Raw genomic sequence first — 19,694 nt, forward strand, 5'->3', positions numbered from 1 at the left:
AGCAAGAAGCTGGGAGAGAAGGTGACAACTGTTGGTGCGATTGTTCGAAAATAGGAGGAGCACAAAATGACCATCAATCGACCTCGCTCTGGTGCTCCACGCAAGATCTCACCTCGTGGGGTGTCAATGGTTCTGAGAAAGGTGAAAAAGCATCCTAGAACTACACGGGAGGAGTTAGTGAATGACCTCAAATTAGCAGGGACCACAGTCACCAAGAAAACCATTGGAAACACATTACACCGCAATGGATTAAAATCCTGCAGGGCTCGCAAGGTCCCCCTGCTCAAGAAGGCACATGTGCAGGCCCGTATGAAGTTTGCCAATGAACACCTGAATGATTCTGTTAGTGACTGGGAGAAGGTGCTGTGGTCTGATGAGACCAAAATAGAGCTCTTTGGCATTAACTCAACTCGCTGTGTTTGGAGGAAGAAAAATGCTGCCTATGACCCCCAAAACACCGTCCTCACCGTCAAGCATGGGGGTGGGAACATTTTGCTTTGGGGGTGTTTTTCTGCTAAGGGCACAGGACAACTTAATCGCATTAACGGGAAAATGGACGGAGCCATGTATCGTGAAATCCTGAACGACAACCTCCTTCCCTCTGCCAGGAAACTGAAAATGGGTCGTGGATGGGTGTTCCACCACGACAATGACCCAAAACATACAGCAAAGGCAACAAAGGAGTGGCTCAAGAAGAAACACATTAAGGTCATGGAGTGGCCTAGTCAGTCTCCGGACCTTAATCCAATAGAAAACCTATGGAGGGAGCTCAAGCTCAGAGTTGCACAGAGACAGCCTCGAAACCTTAGGGATTTAGAGATGATCTGTAAAGAGGAGTGGACCAACATTCCTCCTAAAATGTGTGCAGACTTGGTCATCAATTACAAGAAACGTTTGACCTCTGTGCTTGCAAACAAGGGTTTTTCCACTAAGTATTACGTCTATTATTGTTAGAGGGTTCAAAAACTTATTTCACTCAATGAAATGCAAATCAGTTGCTATCTTTTATGTAAGGTTATTTTTTCGATTTTCCTTTTGATGTGCTATCTGCCACTGTTAAAATAAACCTACCATTGAAATGATACTGTTCTGAGACTTTTCATTTCTTTGTCATTGGACAAACTTACAAAATCAGTGAGGGGGCAAATAATTATTTCCTCCATTGTAAGGTTTACTTCAAAGTAACATAAGTTTTGTTTTCATTTTTTTTTACTGTGTGTGTGTGTGTGTGTGTGTGTGTGTGTGTGTGTGTGTGTGTGTGTGTGGGGGGGGGGGGGTACCCAAATACAGGGGGCACATCTGTCTGCGAAAGGGGGCTAACTAGAATGATGAAGCAGGGTTTTTTGGCGCCTGCTTTGCACAGTGTAGCGCCCAGATTGGGTAATTTGGGGATCTGGTGGTTGCTGGACCTGGAATTACTTCTCCCTCCGAGTTGCGAAGACTCGGAGGGGAAATAGTATTTAACATCCCCCGAAATTTGTGCGGCAATAGGGTAAACCATCACACGGCTCACCCTGCGCCAAAAAGCCCCCACGCCAGACAGCCATGTACGCAAAAAAGTGGCACAAATTTCTATACTGGGGAGGGGGCTACCTAATACTGGAGGCACATCAAATACTGAGGAGAGTTGGAAAGCCAATACTGGGGTCATATCTGGCTATCTAAACTTTCTAATACCAGGGGCACATTTCCTACCTATACTGGGGTGGGCACAGTTTGGAAAAAGGGGGGCACACTTTGGAATATCTTCCTCCAGTGCTGGAGAACCTCGTCTCGGTCCTCGTTATGTTGCCTCATGGGATAATCTTACAGAATCTTTTTACCTGGTTTATTTGATTGTTGGTTAATATTAGTATATAGCCAAACACTTAAATCTACTTAAGAAGTAGGTATAAGACCATTAAATGTGTAATGAAGTAAGGATGCATAATCAAAGTGTTCAACATTTAAAGAGGAACTCCAGTGAAAATAATGTAATGAAAAAAGAACTTCATCTTTACAATAATTATGTATAAATGATTTAGTCAGTGTTTGTACATTGTAAAATCTTTAAATCCCTGATTTACATTCTGACATTTATTACATGGTGACATTTTTACTGTTGGCAGATGATGTAGCTGCTGCATGCTTTTTTGGCAGCTTGAAACAGCTGTAAACAGCTATTTCCCACAATGCAGCAAGGTTCACAGACAGGAAACTGCCAGTAGTAGGTACTCAGAGTTTCTTGTGGGAGATGTTTCACCACTATATCAGTCATACAGCACCCCCTGATGGTCTGTTTGTGAAAAGGAATAGATTTCTCATGCAAAAGGGGGTATCAGCTACTGATTGGGATAAAGTTCAATTCTTGGTCGGAATTTCTCTTTAAGCTGGTCGCCACTTTTCTAAATACAGTAATCTGTAAAGTATTATTTCTACAGAAATACTGTCCTTCTGGTGATGAGAGCAATTGCTATGATTCTGCATGGAGCCTGTAGTTTGCTTCAGTTTTCATTGAAATCATCTGAAATCAGGAAAAGAGCAAACACGCCACTTAAAGGGGTTCTTCCGCGAATGAGGAAAAAAATAAAAAGTGGTTTATGCATAAACTATTAATCATCCTTCTAAAATAGTGTAAAAAGTGTTTTTTAAAAATGAATGGTTTCATCAATATAACATGTTTTGTAAGTAGTGACGTATGAAGGACTGGGAGGCTAATCCATTTGTTAGGGGTGTTTTTTTTTTACTTTCTTTTACAACCATAACTGCTGCCTACATAGTTTTCAGTGGTATAACATATTCTAGCAGGAATCACCGTTATAACCCTAACTGCTGAGCTCTGCTGAGCTGCTGAATATGCGTTTACATTGTTGCTAGGCAACCAGACCCGTGCAGAGACTTGTTTTGTGAAAAGAGTCATAAGCTGCAGGGAGAATCAGTCCCATCTACACCATATGATTCTTTGTCAGATTCGATTCGATTCATTGATTTGATGCAATCTGACATGTCCGATTCATGATTCGATTCAATTTGATTGAATCAAATCATATCAATGAATCAAATCAAATTAAATCGAATCTGACAAAGAATCATATGGTGTAGATGGAACGGATTCTCCCTGCAGCTTATGACTCTTCACAAACGAGTCTCTGCACCCGGGGTCTGGTTGCCTAGCAACAATGTAAACGAAATATTCAGCAGCTCAGCTATTAGGGTTATAGCAGTGATTCCTGCTAGAAGTGGGTTATACCACTGAAAACTATGTAGGCAGCAGTTATGGTTGTAAAAAGAAAGTAAAGAAAAAAACACCCCTGACAAATGGATTAGCCTCCTAGCCGTCATCCGTCACTATTTACAATACCTGTTATATTGATGAAACCATTCATTTAAAAAAAAAACGTTTTAGACTATTTTACAAGGATGTTTAATAGTTTATGCATAAACCACTTTTTATTTTTTTCCTCATTCGTGAAAGAACCCCTTTAAAAACTAGACGTGTCATTCAGTTAAATGTAAAGTGTACCTGAATTCAGAAATATGAAAGCTACAGTTGAGTTCCTCTTACTACAACATCATATATATTTTGCTTGCACATCTCCTGCTCCTTCCTCCAGAAGGTACGTGTATTTTTTTATGGTGGAAGAATTGTGAAAGTCAAAAGCACTTCCTCATTGCTCGACCGTTGTATAGCCTTCCTAGTGTAAACACACTTCAACCAGGGGGAGGTTTACAGGCAGAGATAAACTTAGCTTATGAAGGGTGTATCTCAAATGGCATTGTTAGTGACAAAAATGTTCACTATGTAAAGCACAGTGGAGATATCTGAGCTATATTATTACATATTAAAAGGTACATACACAGATCTGATTTTTCCAAACAACCGGTCGCTCGGACCGGTCGTTTGGACGTCAAATCGGTAGTGTGTACAAACGATCGTTCGGCTGATAAGGCTGGTTTTCAGCCTTATCAGCTGAACGACCGTTTGTACACACGCCCGATTTGACGTCCAAACGACCGGTTGTTTGGAAAAATCAGACGCGTGTCTGTAGCTTAAGATGACAGCATGCAAGGTCATCACATTATTTAGGTATGTAGAATGTACAGAGATATATATCAAACAAACTTATAATAGCTCCTGTTCAAAAATTGGACCCCCCACACAAAGACACTTACAATAAACAAGTTTTTAGTTCCTCCGTCATGCTGAGAAATATTTCTTATCATCTTCATTAGCAATGGATCCTTAAATTTCAAAGATTTCTTCATCAACATCTTCAGCCCATTTCCTAAGGCATATAGATGATTGTTAGTAGCAAAACATGAATATAAAAAATAGGAACATTTATGAACAAAGACTTGTGTCTTTGAATCCCTATAGATCAATATGCTTTCAATATATGTATTGAAAAATGTTGAGATGTGCAAAGTACGCCATTATGCGCATTTCTAACTAATACAAATTTACTATCATACGCACTAATAATGGGAGGCTGAACTAGGGCTTTAATGATCATGGAGTGAAAAAAAAAAAAAAAACACATTTTACCTTGTTAATTGTTTCTGAACCACAGTAATAAAAATCTGTTTGTGACTGCTTATTCCTGCCAGGGTGTGAATTTCAATTTCATTGTCTCCTGCCCCCGTGATCACTGTGAGCGATCACAGGGTTAGGAGCCAATGAAAATGGCTCTGGACCAGCTCACAGAGCTCTACAGTCATAGTGGCGACAGCGCAAGGAGCCTGCGGTGATGGGTGAGCGTGGCAGAATCATGCCGCAGTGCATCGGTAGGAGCAGTTTTTTGGAACCAGCCGTCTCTGGTCCTTAAAGGATACTGCAGCCGAAAGGCTGCTGAGAGCTAAAACCTGCAATGTGTAGGGAAAGAAAAGTACATACTCACCGCTCCCCTCGCTCCCTGCCATCGGGTCCCGCTCGTCAGCCACAGCTCCCGATACTGACCGACTCTCCTGACCCCTGACCCGGACATACTGCGCCACGCATGCGCAGTATGTCCTGTAATCTTCGCTTCTGGCGTCGCATCATGACGCCAGAAGTACGGACACTCCCCCGCCTCCTGCGTGTGCGCTCCAGTGGCTCCACTATAAAGCTAGCATGCTAGCTTTATAGTGGAGCCGCTGGAGCGCACACGCAGGAGGCCTGATGCGACGCCAGAAGCGAAGATTACAGGACATACTGCGCATGCACAGCGCAGTATGTCCGGGTCAGGAGAGTCGGCCAGTACCGGGAGCTGTGGCTGACGAGCGGGACCCGACGGCAGGGAGCGAGGGGAGCGGTGAGTATGTACTTTTCTTTCCCTACACATTGCAGGTTTTATCTCTCAGCAGCCTTTCGGCTGCAGTATCCTTTAACCACTTCCCGACCGCCTAACACACAGAGGCGGCCGGGAAGTGGACCCCGCAAGGACCGCCGTATAGACAAATGGCGGCGGTCCTTGTAGGGGCATGGGCGGAGCGATCGCGTCATCCGTGACGCGATCCTCCGCCTCCGCCTGGCGCCGCTCACCCGCCGCAACATCCCGCCGGCCATACGGAAGCGCCGGTGGGATGTTAACCCGACGATCGCCGCATACAAAGTGTATAATACACTTTGTAATGTTTACAAAGTGTATTATACAGGCTGCCTCCTGCCCTGGTGGTCCCAGTGTCCGAGGGACCACCAGGGCAGGCTGCAGCCACCCTAGTCTGCACCAAGCACACTGATTTCCCCCCCCCCCGCCCCAGATCGCCCACAGCACCCATCAGACCCCCCCCCCCACCCACCCCCCAGACCCCTGTTTGCACCCAATCACCCCCCTAATCACCCATCAATCACTCCCTGTCACTATCTGTCAACGCTATTTTTTTTTATCCCCCCCCCTGCCCCCTCCTGATCACCCCCCCACCCCTCAGATTCTCCCCAGACCCCCCCCCCCCAGACGTACTGTATGCATCTATCCCCCCTGATCACCTGTCAATCACCTGTCAATCACCCGTCAATCACCCCCTGTCACTGCCACCCATCAATCAGCCCCTAACCTGCCCCCTTGCGGGCAATCTGATCACCCCCCCACACCAATAGATCGCCCGCAGATCCGACATCAGATCACCTCCCAAATCCATTGTTTACATCTATTCTCTCCTCTAAACACCCACTAATTAATTACCCATCAATCACCCCCTATCACCACCTGTCACTTTTACCTATCAGATCAGACCCTAATCAGCCCCTTGCGGGCACCCAATCACCCGCCCACACGCTCAGATTGCCCTCTGACCCCCCCTTATCAATTCACCAGTGCATTAATTACATCTGTTCTTCCCTGTAATAACCCACTGATCACCTGTCAATCACCTGCCAATCACCTATCACCCATCAATCACCCCCTGTCACTGCCACCCATCAATCAGCCCCTAACCTGCCCCTTGCGGGCAATCTGATCACCCACCCACACCATTAGATCGCCCGCAAACCCGCCGTCAGATTACCTCCCAAATGTATTGTTTACATCTGTTATCTTCTATAAACACCCACTAATTACCCATCAATCACCCATCAATCACCCCCTATCACCACCTGTCACTGTTACCTATCAGATCAGACCCTAATCTGCCCCTTGCAGGCACCCAATCACCCGCCCACACGCTCAGATTGCCCTCAGACCCCCCCCCCCCTTATCAATTCGCCAGGGCATTATTTACATCTGTCCTTCCCTGTAATAACCCACTGATCACCTGTCAATCACCTGCCAATCACCTATCACCCATCAATCACCCCCTGTCACTGCCACCCAACAATCAGCCCCTAACCTGCCCCTTGCGGGCAATCTGATCACCCACCCACACCAATAGATCGCCTGCAGATCCGACATCAGATCACCGCCCAAGAGCAGCGTTTACATCTATTCTCTCCTCTAAACACCCACTAATTACCCATCAATCACCCCCTATCACTGTTACCCATCAGATCAGACCCTAATCTGCCCCTTTGCGGGCACCCAATCACCCGCCTACACGCTCAGATTGCCCTCAGACCCCCCCTTATCAATTCGCCAGGGCATTATTTACATCTGTCCTTCCCTGTAATAACCCACTGATCACCTGTCAATCACCCATCAATCACCCCCTGTCACTGCCACCCATCAATCACCCCCTGTCACTGCCACCCATCAATCAGCCCCTAACCTGCCCCTTGCGGGCAAACTGATCACCCACCCACACCAATAGATCGCCCGCAGATCCGACATCAGATCACCACCCAAGCGCAGTGTTTCCATCTATTCTCTACTCTAAACACCCACTAATTACCCATCAATCACCCATCAATCACCCCCTATCACCACCTGTCACTGTTACCCATCAGATCAGACCCTAATCTGCCCCTTGCGGGCACCCAATCACCCGCCTACACGCTCAGATTGCCCTCAGACCCCCCCTTATCAATTCGCCAGTGCAATATTTACATCTGTTCTCCCCTGTAATAACCCACTGATTACCTGTCAATCACCTATCAATCACCCATCAATCACCCCCTGTCACTGCCACCCATCAATCACCCCCTGTCACTGCCACCCATCAATCAGCCCCTAACCTGCCCCTTGCGGGCAATCTGATCACCCACCCACACCAATAGATCGCCCGCAGATCCGACGTCCGATCACCTCCCAAGTGCAGTGTTTACATCTGTTCTCTACCCTAAACACCCACTAATTACCCATCAATCACCCCCTGTCACTGCTACCTATCAGATTAGACCCCTATCTGCCCCTAGGGCACTCAATCACCCGCCCACACCCTCAGAATGCCCTCAGACCCCAGCCCTGATCACCTCGCCAGTGCAATGCTTGCATCTATTCCCTCCTCTAATCACACCTTGAGACACCCATCAATCACCTCCTGTCACCCCCTAGCACACCTACCCATCAGATCAGGCCCTAATTTGCCCCGTGTGGGCTCCTGATCACTCGGCCAAACCCTCAGATCCCCCTCAGACCCCCTTCCGATCACCTCCCCAGTGCATTGATTGCATCTATTTTCCCCTCTAACCACCCCCTGAGACACCCATCAATCACCTCCTGTCACCCCCCTAGCACTCCTATCCATCAGATCAGGCCCAATACAACCTGTCATCTAAAAGGCCACCCTGCTTATGACCGGTTCCACAAAATTCGCCCCCTCATAGACCACCTGTCATCAAAATTTGCAGATGCTTATACCCCTGAACAGTCATTTTGAGACATTTGGTTTCCAGACTACTCACGGTTTTGGGCCCGTAAAATGCCAGGGCGGTATAGGAACCCCACAAGTGACCCCATTTTAGAAAAAAAGACACCCCAAGGTATTCTGTTAGGTTTTTATTGGTTTTTTTTCACAAAGTGTCATTTTTCACTAACTTGTGACAAAAAATAAAATCTTCTATGAACTCGCCATACACCTAACGGAATACCTTGGGGTGTCTTCTTTCTAAAATGGGGTCACTTGTGGGGTTCCTATACTGCCCTGGCATTTTAGGGGCCCTAAACCGCGAGGAGTAGTCTAGAAAACAAATGCCTCAAAATGACCTGTGAATAGGACGTTGGGCCCGTAAGCGCACCTAGGCTGCAAAAAAGTGTCACACATGTGGTATCGCCGTACTCAGGAAAAGTAGTATAATGTGTTTTGGGGTGTATTTTTACACATACCCATGCTGGGTGGGAGAAATTTCTATGTAAATGGACAATTGTGTGTAAAAAAATCAAACAATTGTCATTTACAGAGATATTTCTCCCACTTAGCATGGGTATGTGTAAAAATACACCCCAAAACGCATTATACTACTTCTCCTGAGTACGGCGGTACCACATGTGTGGCACTTTTTTACACCCTAAGTACGCTAAGGGGCCCAAAGTCCAATGAGTACCTTTAGGATTTCACAAGTCATTTTGCGACATTTGGTTTCAAGACTACTCCTCACGGTTTAGGGCCCCTAAAATGCCAGGGCAGTATAGGAACCCCACAAATGACCCCATTCTAGGTAGAAGACACCCAAAGGTATTCCGTACGGAGTATGGTGAGTTCATAGAAGATTTTATTTTTTGTCACAAGTTAGCGGAAAATGACACTTTGTGAAAAAACACAATTAAAATCAATTTCCGCTAACTTGTGACAAAAAAATAAAAACTTCTATGAACTCACCATACTCCTAACGGAATACCTTGGGGTGTCTTCTTTCTAAAATGGGGTCATTAGTGGGGTTCCTATACTGCCCTGGCATTTTAGGGGCCCTAAACCGTGAGGAGTAGTCTTGAAACAAAAATGACCTGTGAAATCCTAAAGGTACTCATTGGACTTTGGGCCCCTTAGTGCAGTTAGGGTGCAAAAAAGTGCCACACATGTGGTATCGCCGTACTCGGGAGAAGTAGTATAATGTGTTTTGGGGTGTATTTTTACACATACCCATGCTGGGTGGGAGAAATACCTCTGTAAATGACAATCTTTTGATTTCTTTACACACAATTGTCCATTTACAGAGTTATTTCTCCCACCCAGCATGGGTATGTGTAAAAATACACCCCAAAGCACATTGTACTACTTCTCCCGAGTACGGCGATACCACATGTGTGGCACTTTTTTGCACCCTAACTGCGCTAAAGGGTCCAAAGTCCAATGAGTACCTTTAGGATTTCACAGGTCATTTTGAGAAATTTCGTTTCAAGACTACTCCTCACGGTTTAGGGCCCCTAAAATGCCAGGGCAGTATAGGAACCCCACAAATGACCCCATTTTGGAAAGAAGACACCCCAAGGTATTCCGTTAGTAGTATAGCGAGTTCATAGAAGATTTTATTTTTTGTCACAAGTTAGCGGAAATTGATTTTAATTGTGTTTTTTCACAAAGTGTCATTTTCCGCTAACTTGTGACAAAAAATAAAATCTTCTATGAACTCACCATACTCCTAACGGAATACCTTGGGGTGTCTTCTTTCTAAAATGGGGTCATTTGTGGGGTTCCTATACTGCCCTGGCATTTTAGGGGCCCTAAACCGTGAGGAGTAGTCTTGAAACGAAATTTCTCAAAATGACCTGTGAAATCCTAAAGGTACTCATTGGACTTTGGGCCCTTTAGTGCAGTTAGGGTGCAAAAAAGTGCCACACATGTGGTATCGCCGTACTCAGGAGAAGTAGTATAATGTGTTTTGGGGTGTATTTTTACACATACCCATGCTGAGTGGGAGAAAGATCTCTGTAAATGGACAATTGTGTGTAAAAAAAATTAAAAAATTGTCATTTACAGAGATATTTCTCCCACCCAGCATGGGTATGTGTAAAAATACACCCCAAAACACATTATACTACTTCTCCTGAGTATGGCAATACCACATGTGTGGCACTTTTTTGCAGCCTAACTGCGCTAAGGGGTCCAAAGTTCAATGAGCACCTTTAGGCTTTACAGGGGTGCTTACAATTTAGCACCCCCCAAAATGTCAGGACAGTAAACACACCCCACAAATGACCCATTTTGGAAAGTAGACCCTTCAAGGTATTCAGAGAGGGGCATGATGAGTCCGTGGCAGATTTCATTTTTTTTTGTCGCAAGTTAGAAGAAATGGAAACTTTTTTTTTTTTTTGGTCACAAAGTGTCATTTTCCGCTTACTTGTGACAAAAAATAATATCTTCTATGAACTTATTATGCCTCTCAGTGAATACTTTGGGATGTCTTCTTTCCAAAATGGGGTCATTTGGGGGGTATTTATACTATCCTGGAATTCTAGCCCCTCATGAAACATGACAGGTGGTCAGAAAAGTCATAGATGCTTGAAAATGGGAAAATTCACTTTTTGCACCATAGTTTGTAAACGCTATAACTTGTTTTTTTTTATCCAAAACATGTTTGTCCACATTTTTCGCGCTGCATGTATACAGAAATTTTACTTTATTTGAAAAATGTCAGCACAGAAAGTTAAAAAAATCATTTTTTTGCCAAAATTCATGTCTTTTTTGATGAATATAATAAAAAGTAAAAATCGCAGGAGCAATCAAATAGCACCAAAAGAAAGCTTTATTAGTGACAAGAAAAGGAGCCAAAATTCATTTAGGTGGTAGGTTGTATGAGCGAGCAATAAACCGTGAAAGCTGCAGTGGTCTGAATGGAAAAAAAGTGGCTGGTCCTTAAGGGGTAGAAAGCCCTAGGTCCTCAAGTGGTTAAGGGGTCAAAGACTGCTGATACACAAGTGGCTAATTTTTCCTACCCCGTGTCAAAGATTTATTCAACAACACATTTTAGTTTAATGTGACAAAACTCTTTATCTCAAGCCAATGTATGATATGGAAACTTACTGGTTGAAAACTGTTTATTTTCCATTGGATAAAAGAAAAAAGAGCTGTATACAGTGACAGCACTGCTCATCTTCAGGTCCCTGCATCTGGTGAAGTTCACTGCGGTTTAGCATGAAGGGTGCAGAAACACAGTTAAAATGTACTTTTATACATAAAACTGATTAAGGCTCGGTTCACACCTGCATTAAAAAGCGGACCGTAAGCAGAACGGATACTGTACAAACGGAGCGGATGCAAATGGATCCAATGTTAACCTATGAAATCGTTCACATGCGTCCATTCGTATGGATCCGTTGGGTATGTTCCGCTGAACGGAAAGCAACTTTGCTGCAGTACCAATGTTTCCAGACAGCTGAGCCCAGCAGACCGCAAACAGAAGCTAAAGCCCTACATTGGGAGCAGTGAGAGAATGGAAAGTTTCTTTACACTAGTGAAGAAACGGACCATTCTAGAGCCAAAATCCACTGGGGGTGGAGGTCTGGGGGGATGTGGGGACGCTTCACTGGGGGTGGGGGATCTGAGGGGGATGTGGGAAAGCTCCACTGGGGGTGTGGGTCTTGGTGATGTGGGAACTGGGGACGCTAGACTCCTGAGCGGGCGAGGGAGGGAGGGAGGGTTTCTTACCCAGGCTTCCATCTCTTCCCCTTGCGTCACACGTCGCATCATGTGACTACCACGCTTCCTGGTAGTCACGTGATGCAAGGGGAAGAGACAGAAGCCTGAGTAAGAAACCCTCCCTCCCCGTCTGCTCAGCAGACCGGAGTGGCAACAGGGTGAAAACAGATCCGATCGACCGGTGATCAGATCAGTTTTCACTGATCCGTTTGCCAGTGTGGACCAAGCCATACACATCCGTGAAACGGAGACAGTTAAACTGTTAATCTGAAAAATGTATTCACACTAAGTAATTAAACTGACTGATTCTTTGTTTTTGTTTATAAAACAAAAAGATAAAAAAAAACAAAAAAAAAACCTCAGTATCCACAAGACACTGGTTGCAAGTTGAAGCTAACTAATGGGTTTATTTTACTACAGTACAGTATTACGAAGACACAGAACATTTACTGTATATAGGGTTTTTCTCCTGGAAAACTCAAAGCACCAGAGCTGCAGCCACTAGGACGCGCTCTAACACATTTATTTAAAATGGCCTACCTCTCATCTACCACACTTTGGCCTGGAACTCACTAGAGTGTTTTTTTTCAATTTCCCTAAACGCTCTACCAATGTAAATGGATGGGACAGGTTCCACTACAGCGATTGTGATTAAGCAAAATCACAATCGCAGGACATGCAGCATTTTGGGAGTGTTTCCATTCTATTGAATTGTATAGGAGCAGGGAAATCACTCCCAAAATCACTTGCAAAACGCTATCACAAATCGCTAGTGATTGCGATAGAGCTTTGCGCTTTCTAGTGGGTTCCAGGCCTTTAACTCTCTCAGCTGAGCACCTTAAGTGTCCCTCCCCCACCCTTTAGATTGTAAGCCTTTGGCAGGGCCCCCCTTCCTTAGTGTGTCTTTCTTGATCTTGCAACCCCAGCTATGATGCCCTTCCCATGCACTAACTCGGACTTGAATTGCTGGGTCTCTGTAAAATCACATGATCATTCATGTGATACCCTGTTTGCATGGATAATCTTGTGCTATGTTGTATAATGGTTTGCTACCCCTCTGTTACCCCTTGTTTACGTTGTATGTATCCCTATATGTTTTCCAGGAAGAGCCAAGATTTGAACCCTGGTCTTCTGTGTCAAAGGCAGAGCCCTTAAAGCAGACTTAAACCCAGGACTTCCTCTCTGCTCTAAAAGAGAAGCCACAGCATAAAATCATTTACAGAAAAACATTTCTTTGTTATGGTTTACAGATCTCCTCAGAGATGGTGTAGAACTGTTACTTCCTGGTTTGCTGGGAGCACATACAAGGTAAAGCTCCTGTGCATGGCCGGCCTTTGACCTGAGCGACCGCTCAGGGTGCCGGCTTTCAGGGGGGCGCTCCTGCCGCCCGCATGCATTAACAAGCAGGCGGACGAGTAGGGCACAAACTGTTTGCGAGAAGGCTGTTGTCTGGTGCAGCGGCGGGCACTAGGACCTGGAGGCATACTTCTCTTCAGCCTCCTGCTCGGATGCTTCCTTATCAGCCCCACTCCCCGCCCCCTCAAGCACACAGGATGGATACAGTAGTCAGAGGTGGCGAGGTAATCCCCTTGTGGGCTGCTACGAACTTCTATGTCTTTTTCTTTCTTCTGGCGTAATCTCCTACAGACAGGGTGATGAATGGTAGCAAATGTCCTGTCTGTCACTGCTAGAATGTATTAATTCTTCTGTGTTTTGGCCAGAGAGGATAAGTTAGGATAAGTGTGTGTGTGTATATGTAGGGTGTGCGTGTGTAGTGTGCGGCTGTGTATATAGATTGTGTGCGTGTGTAGGTTGTGTGTATAGTGCGAGTGTGTAGTGTGTGTGTGCATGCGTGCATGGATCTGCTGTCTGCCGGATTTCTTTTTTGTGGCTGGGAGTGCCTGCATTATGCTGGGCATACACGGCTCGTTTTTGCCGCTCGATCGTTTCATCGCTTGATTCTGCAGTCAATTCTCTTATCTTCCACTCGTTTTTCTTATCATTTTCCATTCACTGCTATCACTAATTGAACGGCGAAACAATCGAGCGGGAGATCGGACATGTCGGAAATTATCTATCGAGCCATCTAAATGGCTCAAAAACAAACCCTGTATTCCCAGCATTAGGCGTCGGGGGATTTCTGCGTGAGAGATAGTTTAATCCATTACTGGGCGCCCAAATATCTATGTTCCATTTGACAACTGTGATGCGGGCCAGGGGGAAACAGTCATGGGCCCATATACAGGGGGTTGCAAAAGTATTCGGCCCCCTTGAAGTTTTCCACATTTTGTCACATTACTGCCACAAACATGCATCAATTTTATTGGAATTCCACGTGAAAGACCAATACAAAGTGGTGTACATGTGAGAAGTGGATCGAAAATCATACTTGTTTCCAAACATTTTTTTTACAAATAAATAACTGCAAAGTGGGGTGTGCATAATTATTCAGCCCCCTGAGTCAATACTTTGTAGAACCACCTTTTGCTGCAATTACAGCTGCCAGTCTTTTAGGGTATGTCTCTACCAGCTTTGCACATCTAGAGACTGAAATCCTTGCCCATTCTTCTTTGCAAAACAGCTCCAGCTCAGTCAGATTAGATGGACAGCGTTTGTGAACAGCAGTTTTCAGATCTTGCCACAGATTCTCGATTGGATTTAGATCTGGACTTTGACTGGGCCATTCTAACACATAGATATGTTTTGTTTTAAACCATTCCATTGTTGCCCTGGCTTTATGTTTAGGGTCATTGTCCTGCTGGAAGGTGAACCTCCACCCCAGTCTCAAGTCTTTTGCAGTCTCCAAGAGGTTTTCTTCCAAGTTTGCCCTGTATTTGGCTCCATCCACCTTCTGATCAACTCTGCCCAGCTTCCCTGTCCCTGCTGAAGAGATGCACCCCCCGAGCATGATGCCGCCGCCAGCCCGCCACCACCATATTTGACAGTGGGGATGGTGTGTTCAGAGTGATGTGCAGTGTTAGTTTTCTGCCACACATAGCGTTTTGCATTTTGGCCAAAAAGCTCCATTTTGATCTCATCTGACCAGAGCACCTTCTTCCACATGGTTGCTGTGTCCCCCACATGGCTTGTGGCAAACTGCAAACAGGACTTCTTATGCTTTCTGTTAACAATGCCTTTCTTCTTGCCACTCTTCCATAAAGGCCAACTTTGTACAGTGCATGACTAATAGTTGTCCTATGGACAGAGTCTCCCACCTGAGCTGTAGATCTCTGCAGCTCGTCCAGAGTCACTATGGGCCTCTTGACTGCATTTCTGATCAGCGCTCTCCTTGTTCGGCCTGTGAGTTTAGGTGGATGGACTTGTCTTGGTAGGTGTACAGTTGTGCCATACTCCTTCCATTTCTGAATGATCGCTTGTACAGTGCTCTGTGGGATGTTCAAGGCTTTGGAAATCTTTTTGTAGCCTAAGCCTGCTTTACATTTCTCAATAACTTGATCCCTGACCTGTCTTGTGTGTTCTTTGGACTTCATGGTGTTGTTGCTCCCAATATTCTCTGAGGCCCCCACAGAGCAGCTGTATTTGTACTGACATTAGATTACACACAGCTGCACTCTATTTAGTCATTAGCACTCATCAGCCAATGTCTATAGGCAACTGACAGCACTCAGATCAAAGGGGGCCGAATAATTACGCACACCCCACTTTGCAGTTATTTGTAAAAAATGTTTGCAACCATGTATGATTTTCTTTCCACTTCTCATGTGTACACCACTTTGTGTTGGTCTTTCATGTGGAATTCCAATAAAATTGATTCAAGTTTGTGGCAGTAATATGACAAAATGTGGAAAACTTCAAGGGGGACGAATACTTTTGCAACCCACTGTAAATAGCAGCTATATGGGTAGAAATAAGATCAGAACAGATCAGAGAGAGGTGTCAGCTCAAATTACAGTGCTGTATTACTTCCAGATAAGGGGAAATTAGACAGCTCCTTATCTCTAAATACAAACCAGTTTTTCTGTGTTTGCCTTCTTTCATATGCATAAGTTTACAGTTGTGTTTAAAATTGAGTGTTTTGGCCAGTTTGACATTGATTTTGATCATTTGAGTCATCTTGTTTACAATTAAATCAGAGAGGCACTTGTAAGTCAGACAAATATAACATATATAACAAGAGGCTCCCTTTGCTGAATCTGTCATTTAGTTTGGCACTGTTATTGGCCTGAGGAAGCGGGCTCTGACCCGCAAAACGCATTGCCTGTGCTACTAATAAAAACCTTTGTAAAATACAAAGATTTTTTCGTCACTGAGGTAAGCTACCTCAAATTTATTTTCCGTTTTTTAACTGCTTTTATTACACCAGGGCGCCTCTTATACCCTTATTGTTAAATATAACATAACATTTATGATGAAATAACCACAAATGTCTTTTCTGTTCTCACATCTTTATCAGTGTTATTCAACCCCCAAGTGACATTCATTCTTAGTACTTAGTACAACATCCTTTTCCAGTTATAACAGCTTTTAAACGTGAAGCATAGCTTGACACAACCGGGTATCTTAGCCCATTCTTCATGGGCAAAAGCCTCCAGTTCAGTCACATTCTTAGGCATGCACACTGCAACTGCTTTCTTTAAGTCCCACCAGAGGTTCTCAATCGGATTTGAGTCTGGTAACTGCAATGGCCACTCCAAAATGTTCCAGCCTTTAATCCGCAACCATGCTCTAGTGCAGTGCTGTCCAACTTCATGGGCATGGAGGGCCAATTTTTTTTTCAGACCCCATGGTGGAGGGCCGAAGGTTCTTGCTGGAGCCGCAGACACCCCTCCCCCCCCCCCCCCCCCACTAGGAAAAAATGCAATTAAAGGACAATTAGACTGGCAGCACTTTCCTCAAAATGCAATGCAATTGGCAGCAGATCCCCACAAGATTTCGTTGTGCGTAGCGCCACGCCGAAAAATGGGTGTGTTTGTGGACCAGAATGTGGGTGTGGCCACGGGTGGAGACAAATTTACATGAAGTTAGCAATGTGGGACATTAGATCAGGACAGTGGTGGCGAACCTTTTGGAGGCAGAGTGCCCAAACTGCAACCCAAAAGTCACTTTATCACAAAGTGGCAACAGCAATTTAAACTACATACAAACGTTTTAACTCATACATGAACATTATGGAAAATCCAAGTTGAAAATAAACTGTGAAGATAAACAATTTCATCCATCCTACTCCTGAAAAATGTATTCTCTTTTTACAACCTCCCAGTTTTATTTTCCGTTTTAAAAAGCTAAAAAAGTAGGTTTAATGCTATTGTCTCATATGATGATGATTCAGCTTTTCCTATAGTCTCGCAGTTAGCAATCATGTGACCCCCAACAAAACAAATTCAGCAATCATGAGGCCCCCAACAAATCATGAGGACCCCAACAAGATACATTCAGCAATCTTGAAGCCCCCAACAAGACAAATTCCGCAATCATGATGCCCCCAACAAATCATGAGGCACCCAACAAGACAAATTCAGCAATCATGAGGCACATAAATAGACAGCATTTCACATAAATAGGCAGAATGCCCCCTTAATATGGTAGACATCTCTCACCTGGATTTTAAATTCTCCTCTACTGGCTGCTGTGCCTGGCTATATGGTTTTTGGCCGGATTGGGGATGATGTGCGGGCTGAAAGGCCTTTCAGTGATGCTGTGGCCAGGCTGGCGGTGATGCTGTGGTGTGGTCGGATGAGGTAGTGACAGGTGCCCCCCCCCCCCAAGTTAGATAGTGACAGGTGTTCCCCCAGCTGAGGTAGTGACAGGTGCCCCCCAGTTAGATAGTGACAGGTGCCTCCCCAGTTGAGGTAGTGACAGGTGTCCCCCAGCTGAGGTAGTAACAGGTGCCCCCAGTTAGATAGTGACATGTGTCCCCCCAGCTGAGGTAGTGACAGATACCCCCCAGTTAGAGAGTGAAAGGTGTCCCCCCAGCTGAGGTAGTGATAGTTGCCCCCCAGTTAGATAGTGACAGGTTCCCCCCAGTTAGATAGTGACAGGTGCCCCCCAGTTAGATAGTGACAGGTGCCCCACAAGTTAGATAGTGACAGGTGCCTCCCAAGTTAGATAGTGACAGGTGCCCCCCAGCTGAGGTAGTGACAGGTGCCCCCCAGTTAGATAGTGACAGGTGCCCCCCAAGTTAGATAGTGACAGGTGCCCCCCAAGTTAGATAGTGACAGGTGCCCCCCAAGTTAGATAGTGACAGGTGCCCCCCAAGTTAGATAGTGACAGGTGCCCCCCAGCTGAGGTAGTGACAGGTGCCCCCCAGTTAGATAGTGACAGGTGTCCTCCCAGCTGAGGTAGTGACAGATACCCCCCAGTTAGAGAGTGAAAGGTGTACCCCCCAGCTGAGGTAGTGACAGGTGCCCCCCAAGTTAGATAGTGACAGGTGCCCCCCAGCTGAGGTAGTGACAGGTGCCCCCCAAGTTAGATAGTGACAGGTGCCCCCCAGCTGAGATAGTGACAGTTGCCCCCCAAGTTAGATAGTGACAGGTGCCACCCAGCTGAGGTAGTGACAGGTGCCCCCCAAGTTAGATAATGACAGGTGCCCCCAGCTGAGGTAGTGACAGGTGCCCCCCAAGTTAGATAGTGACAGGTGCCCCCCAGCTGAGGTAGTGACAGGAGCCCCCCAAGTTAGATAGTGACAGGTGCCCCCCAAGTTAGATAGCGAGGTGTCCAGTGCCTTGCCCGTTACCTTTGATTAGCGCTGTCCTCTCCTGTGTCCCTGCTGGCGCTGCCTCAGCTCAGACCTCACAGATCGCAGCGACTGAAGCAGGCAGAGTGCGCATGGCACCCGCGCGAAGGAACTTCACATGCGGAAGTGACTAATGATGTCACTTCCGCATGTGACGTACTCCGTGTATGCGGGTACCATGAGCACTCTGCTCTCTTCAGTCGTCACGATCTGTGAGGTCTGAGCTGAGGCAGCGCCAGCCGGGGGACACAGGAGAGTGCACGATAGGAGATTGCAAGCATGGCGCCCATAGCGGAAGCCATGTCTGCAGCTCAGGTAGACGAGCGGGCCGCAGCAGGAGGCCTGGCGGGCCGGATGCGGCCCACGGGCCGCCAGTTGGACAGCACTGCTCTAGTGGACTTGGAGGTATGCTTGGGATCATTGTCCTGTTGAAAGGTCCAACATCTCCAAAGCCTCAGGTTTGTGACGGACTGCATCGCATTTTCATCCGATATCTCCTGGTACTGAAGAGAATTCATGGTACCTTGCACACGCTGAAGCTTCCCTGTACCTGCAGAAGCAAAACAGCCCCAAAGCATGATTGACTTCCCGCCATGCTTCACAGTAGGCAAGGTGTTCTTTTCTTCATAGGCCTTGTTCTTCCTCCTCCAAACATAGCATTGATCCATGGGCCCAAACAGTTCTAATTTTGTTTCATCAGTCCACAGAACACTAAGCCCAAAACTTTTGTGGTTTGTCCACATGACTTTTGGCATACTGCAGTTGACTCTTCTTATTCTTTGGAGACAGCAAGGGGGTGCGCCTGGGAGTTCTGCCATGGAGGCCTTCATTACGCAGTGTGCGACTTATTGTCTGAGCTGAAACTTCAGTACCCGCATCTGACCAATCTTTTTTCTTTCAAAAAATTTTTATTGAGAGAATTGTAGCAAAAATACAAGCATTTCAACTTTTGTAAAGGAATGCACTTATAAAGTATTAACGAACATAGAAACAGCTTAGCCCTGGTGTGGCAGTGAGCCTCAGTATAGAGGCCAGAACAAAAGGCACATCAAATGAATGTTGGCAGCCAAAGGCAACATATGCCAACATTCTCATG

At 45.7% G+C, this 19,694-nt stretch overlaps 1 protein-coding gene across 1 annotated transcript in view; it reads right to left on the reverse strand.

Annotated features, from left to right (window-relative positions):
* Positions 1-19,694, reverse strand: part of KIFAP3 (kinesin associated protein 3) — a 185,914-nt gene that overhangs the window by 45,204 nt on the left and 121,016 nt on the right. Inside the window, exon 13 of the mRNA XM_068240179.1 lies at positions 4,153-4,265. Coding sequence (XP_068096280.1) covers positions 4,153-4,265 — 113 coding nt within the window. The remainder of the gene's footprint in view (positions 1-4,152; positions 4,266-19,694) is intronic.

This window comes from Hyperolius riggenbachi, chromosome 6, assembly GCF_040937935.1.
Source record: "Hyperolius riggenbachi isolate aHypRig1 chromosome 6, aHypRig1.pri, whole genome shotgun sequence".
NCBI lineage: Eukaryota > Metazoa > Chordata > Amphibia > Anura > Hyperoliidae > Hyperolius > Hyperolius riggenbachi.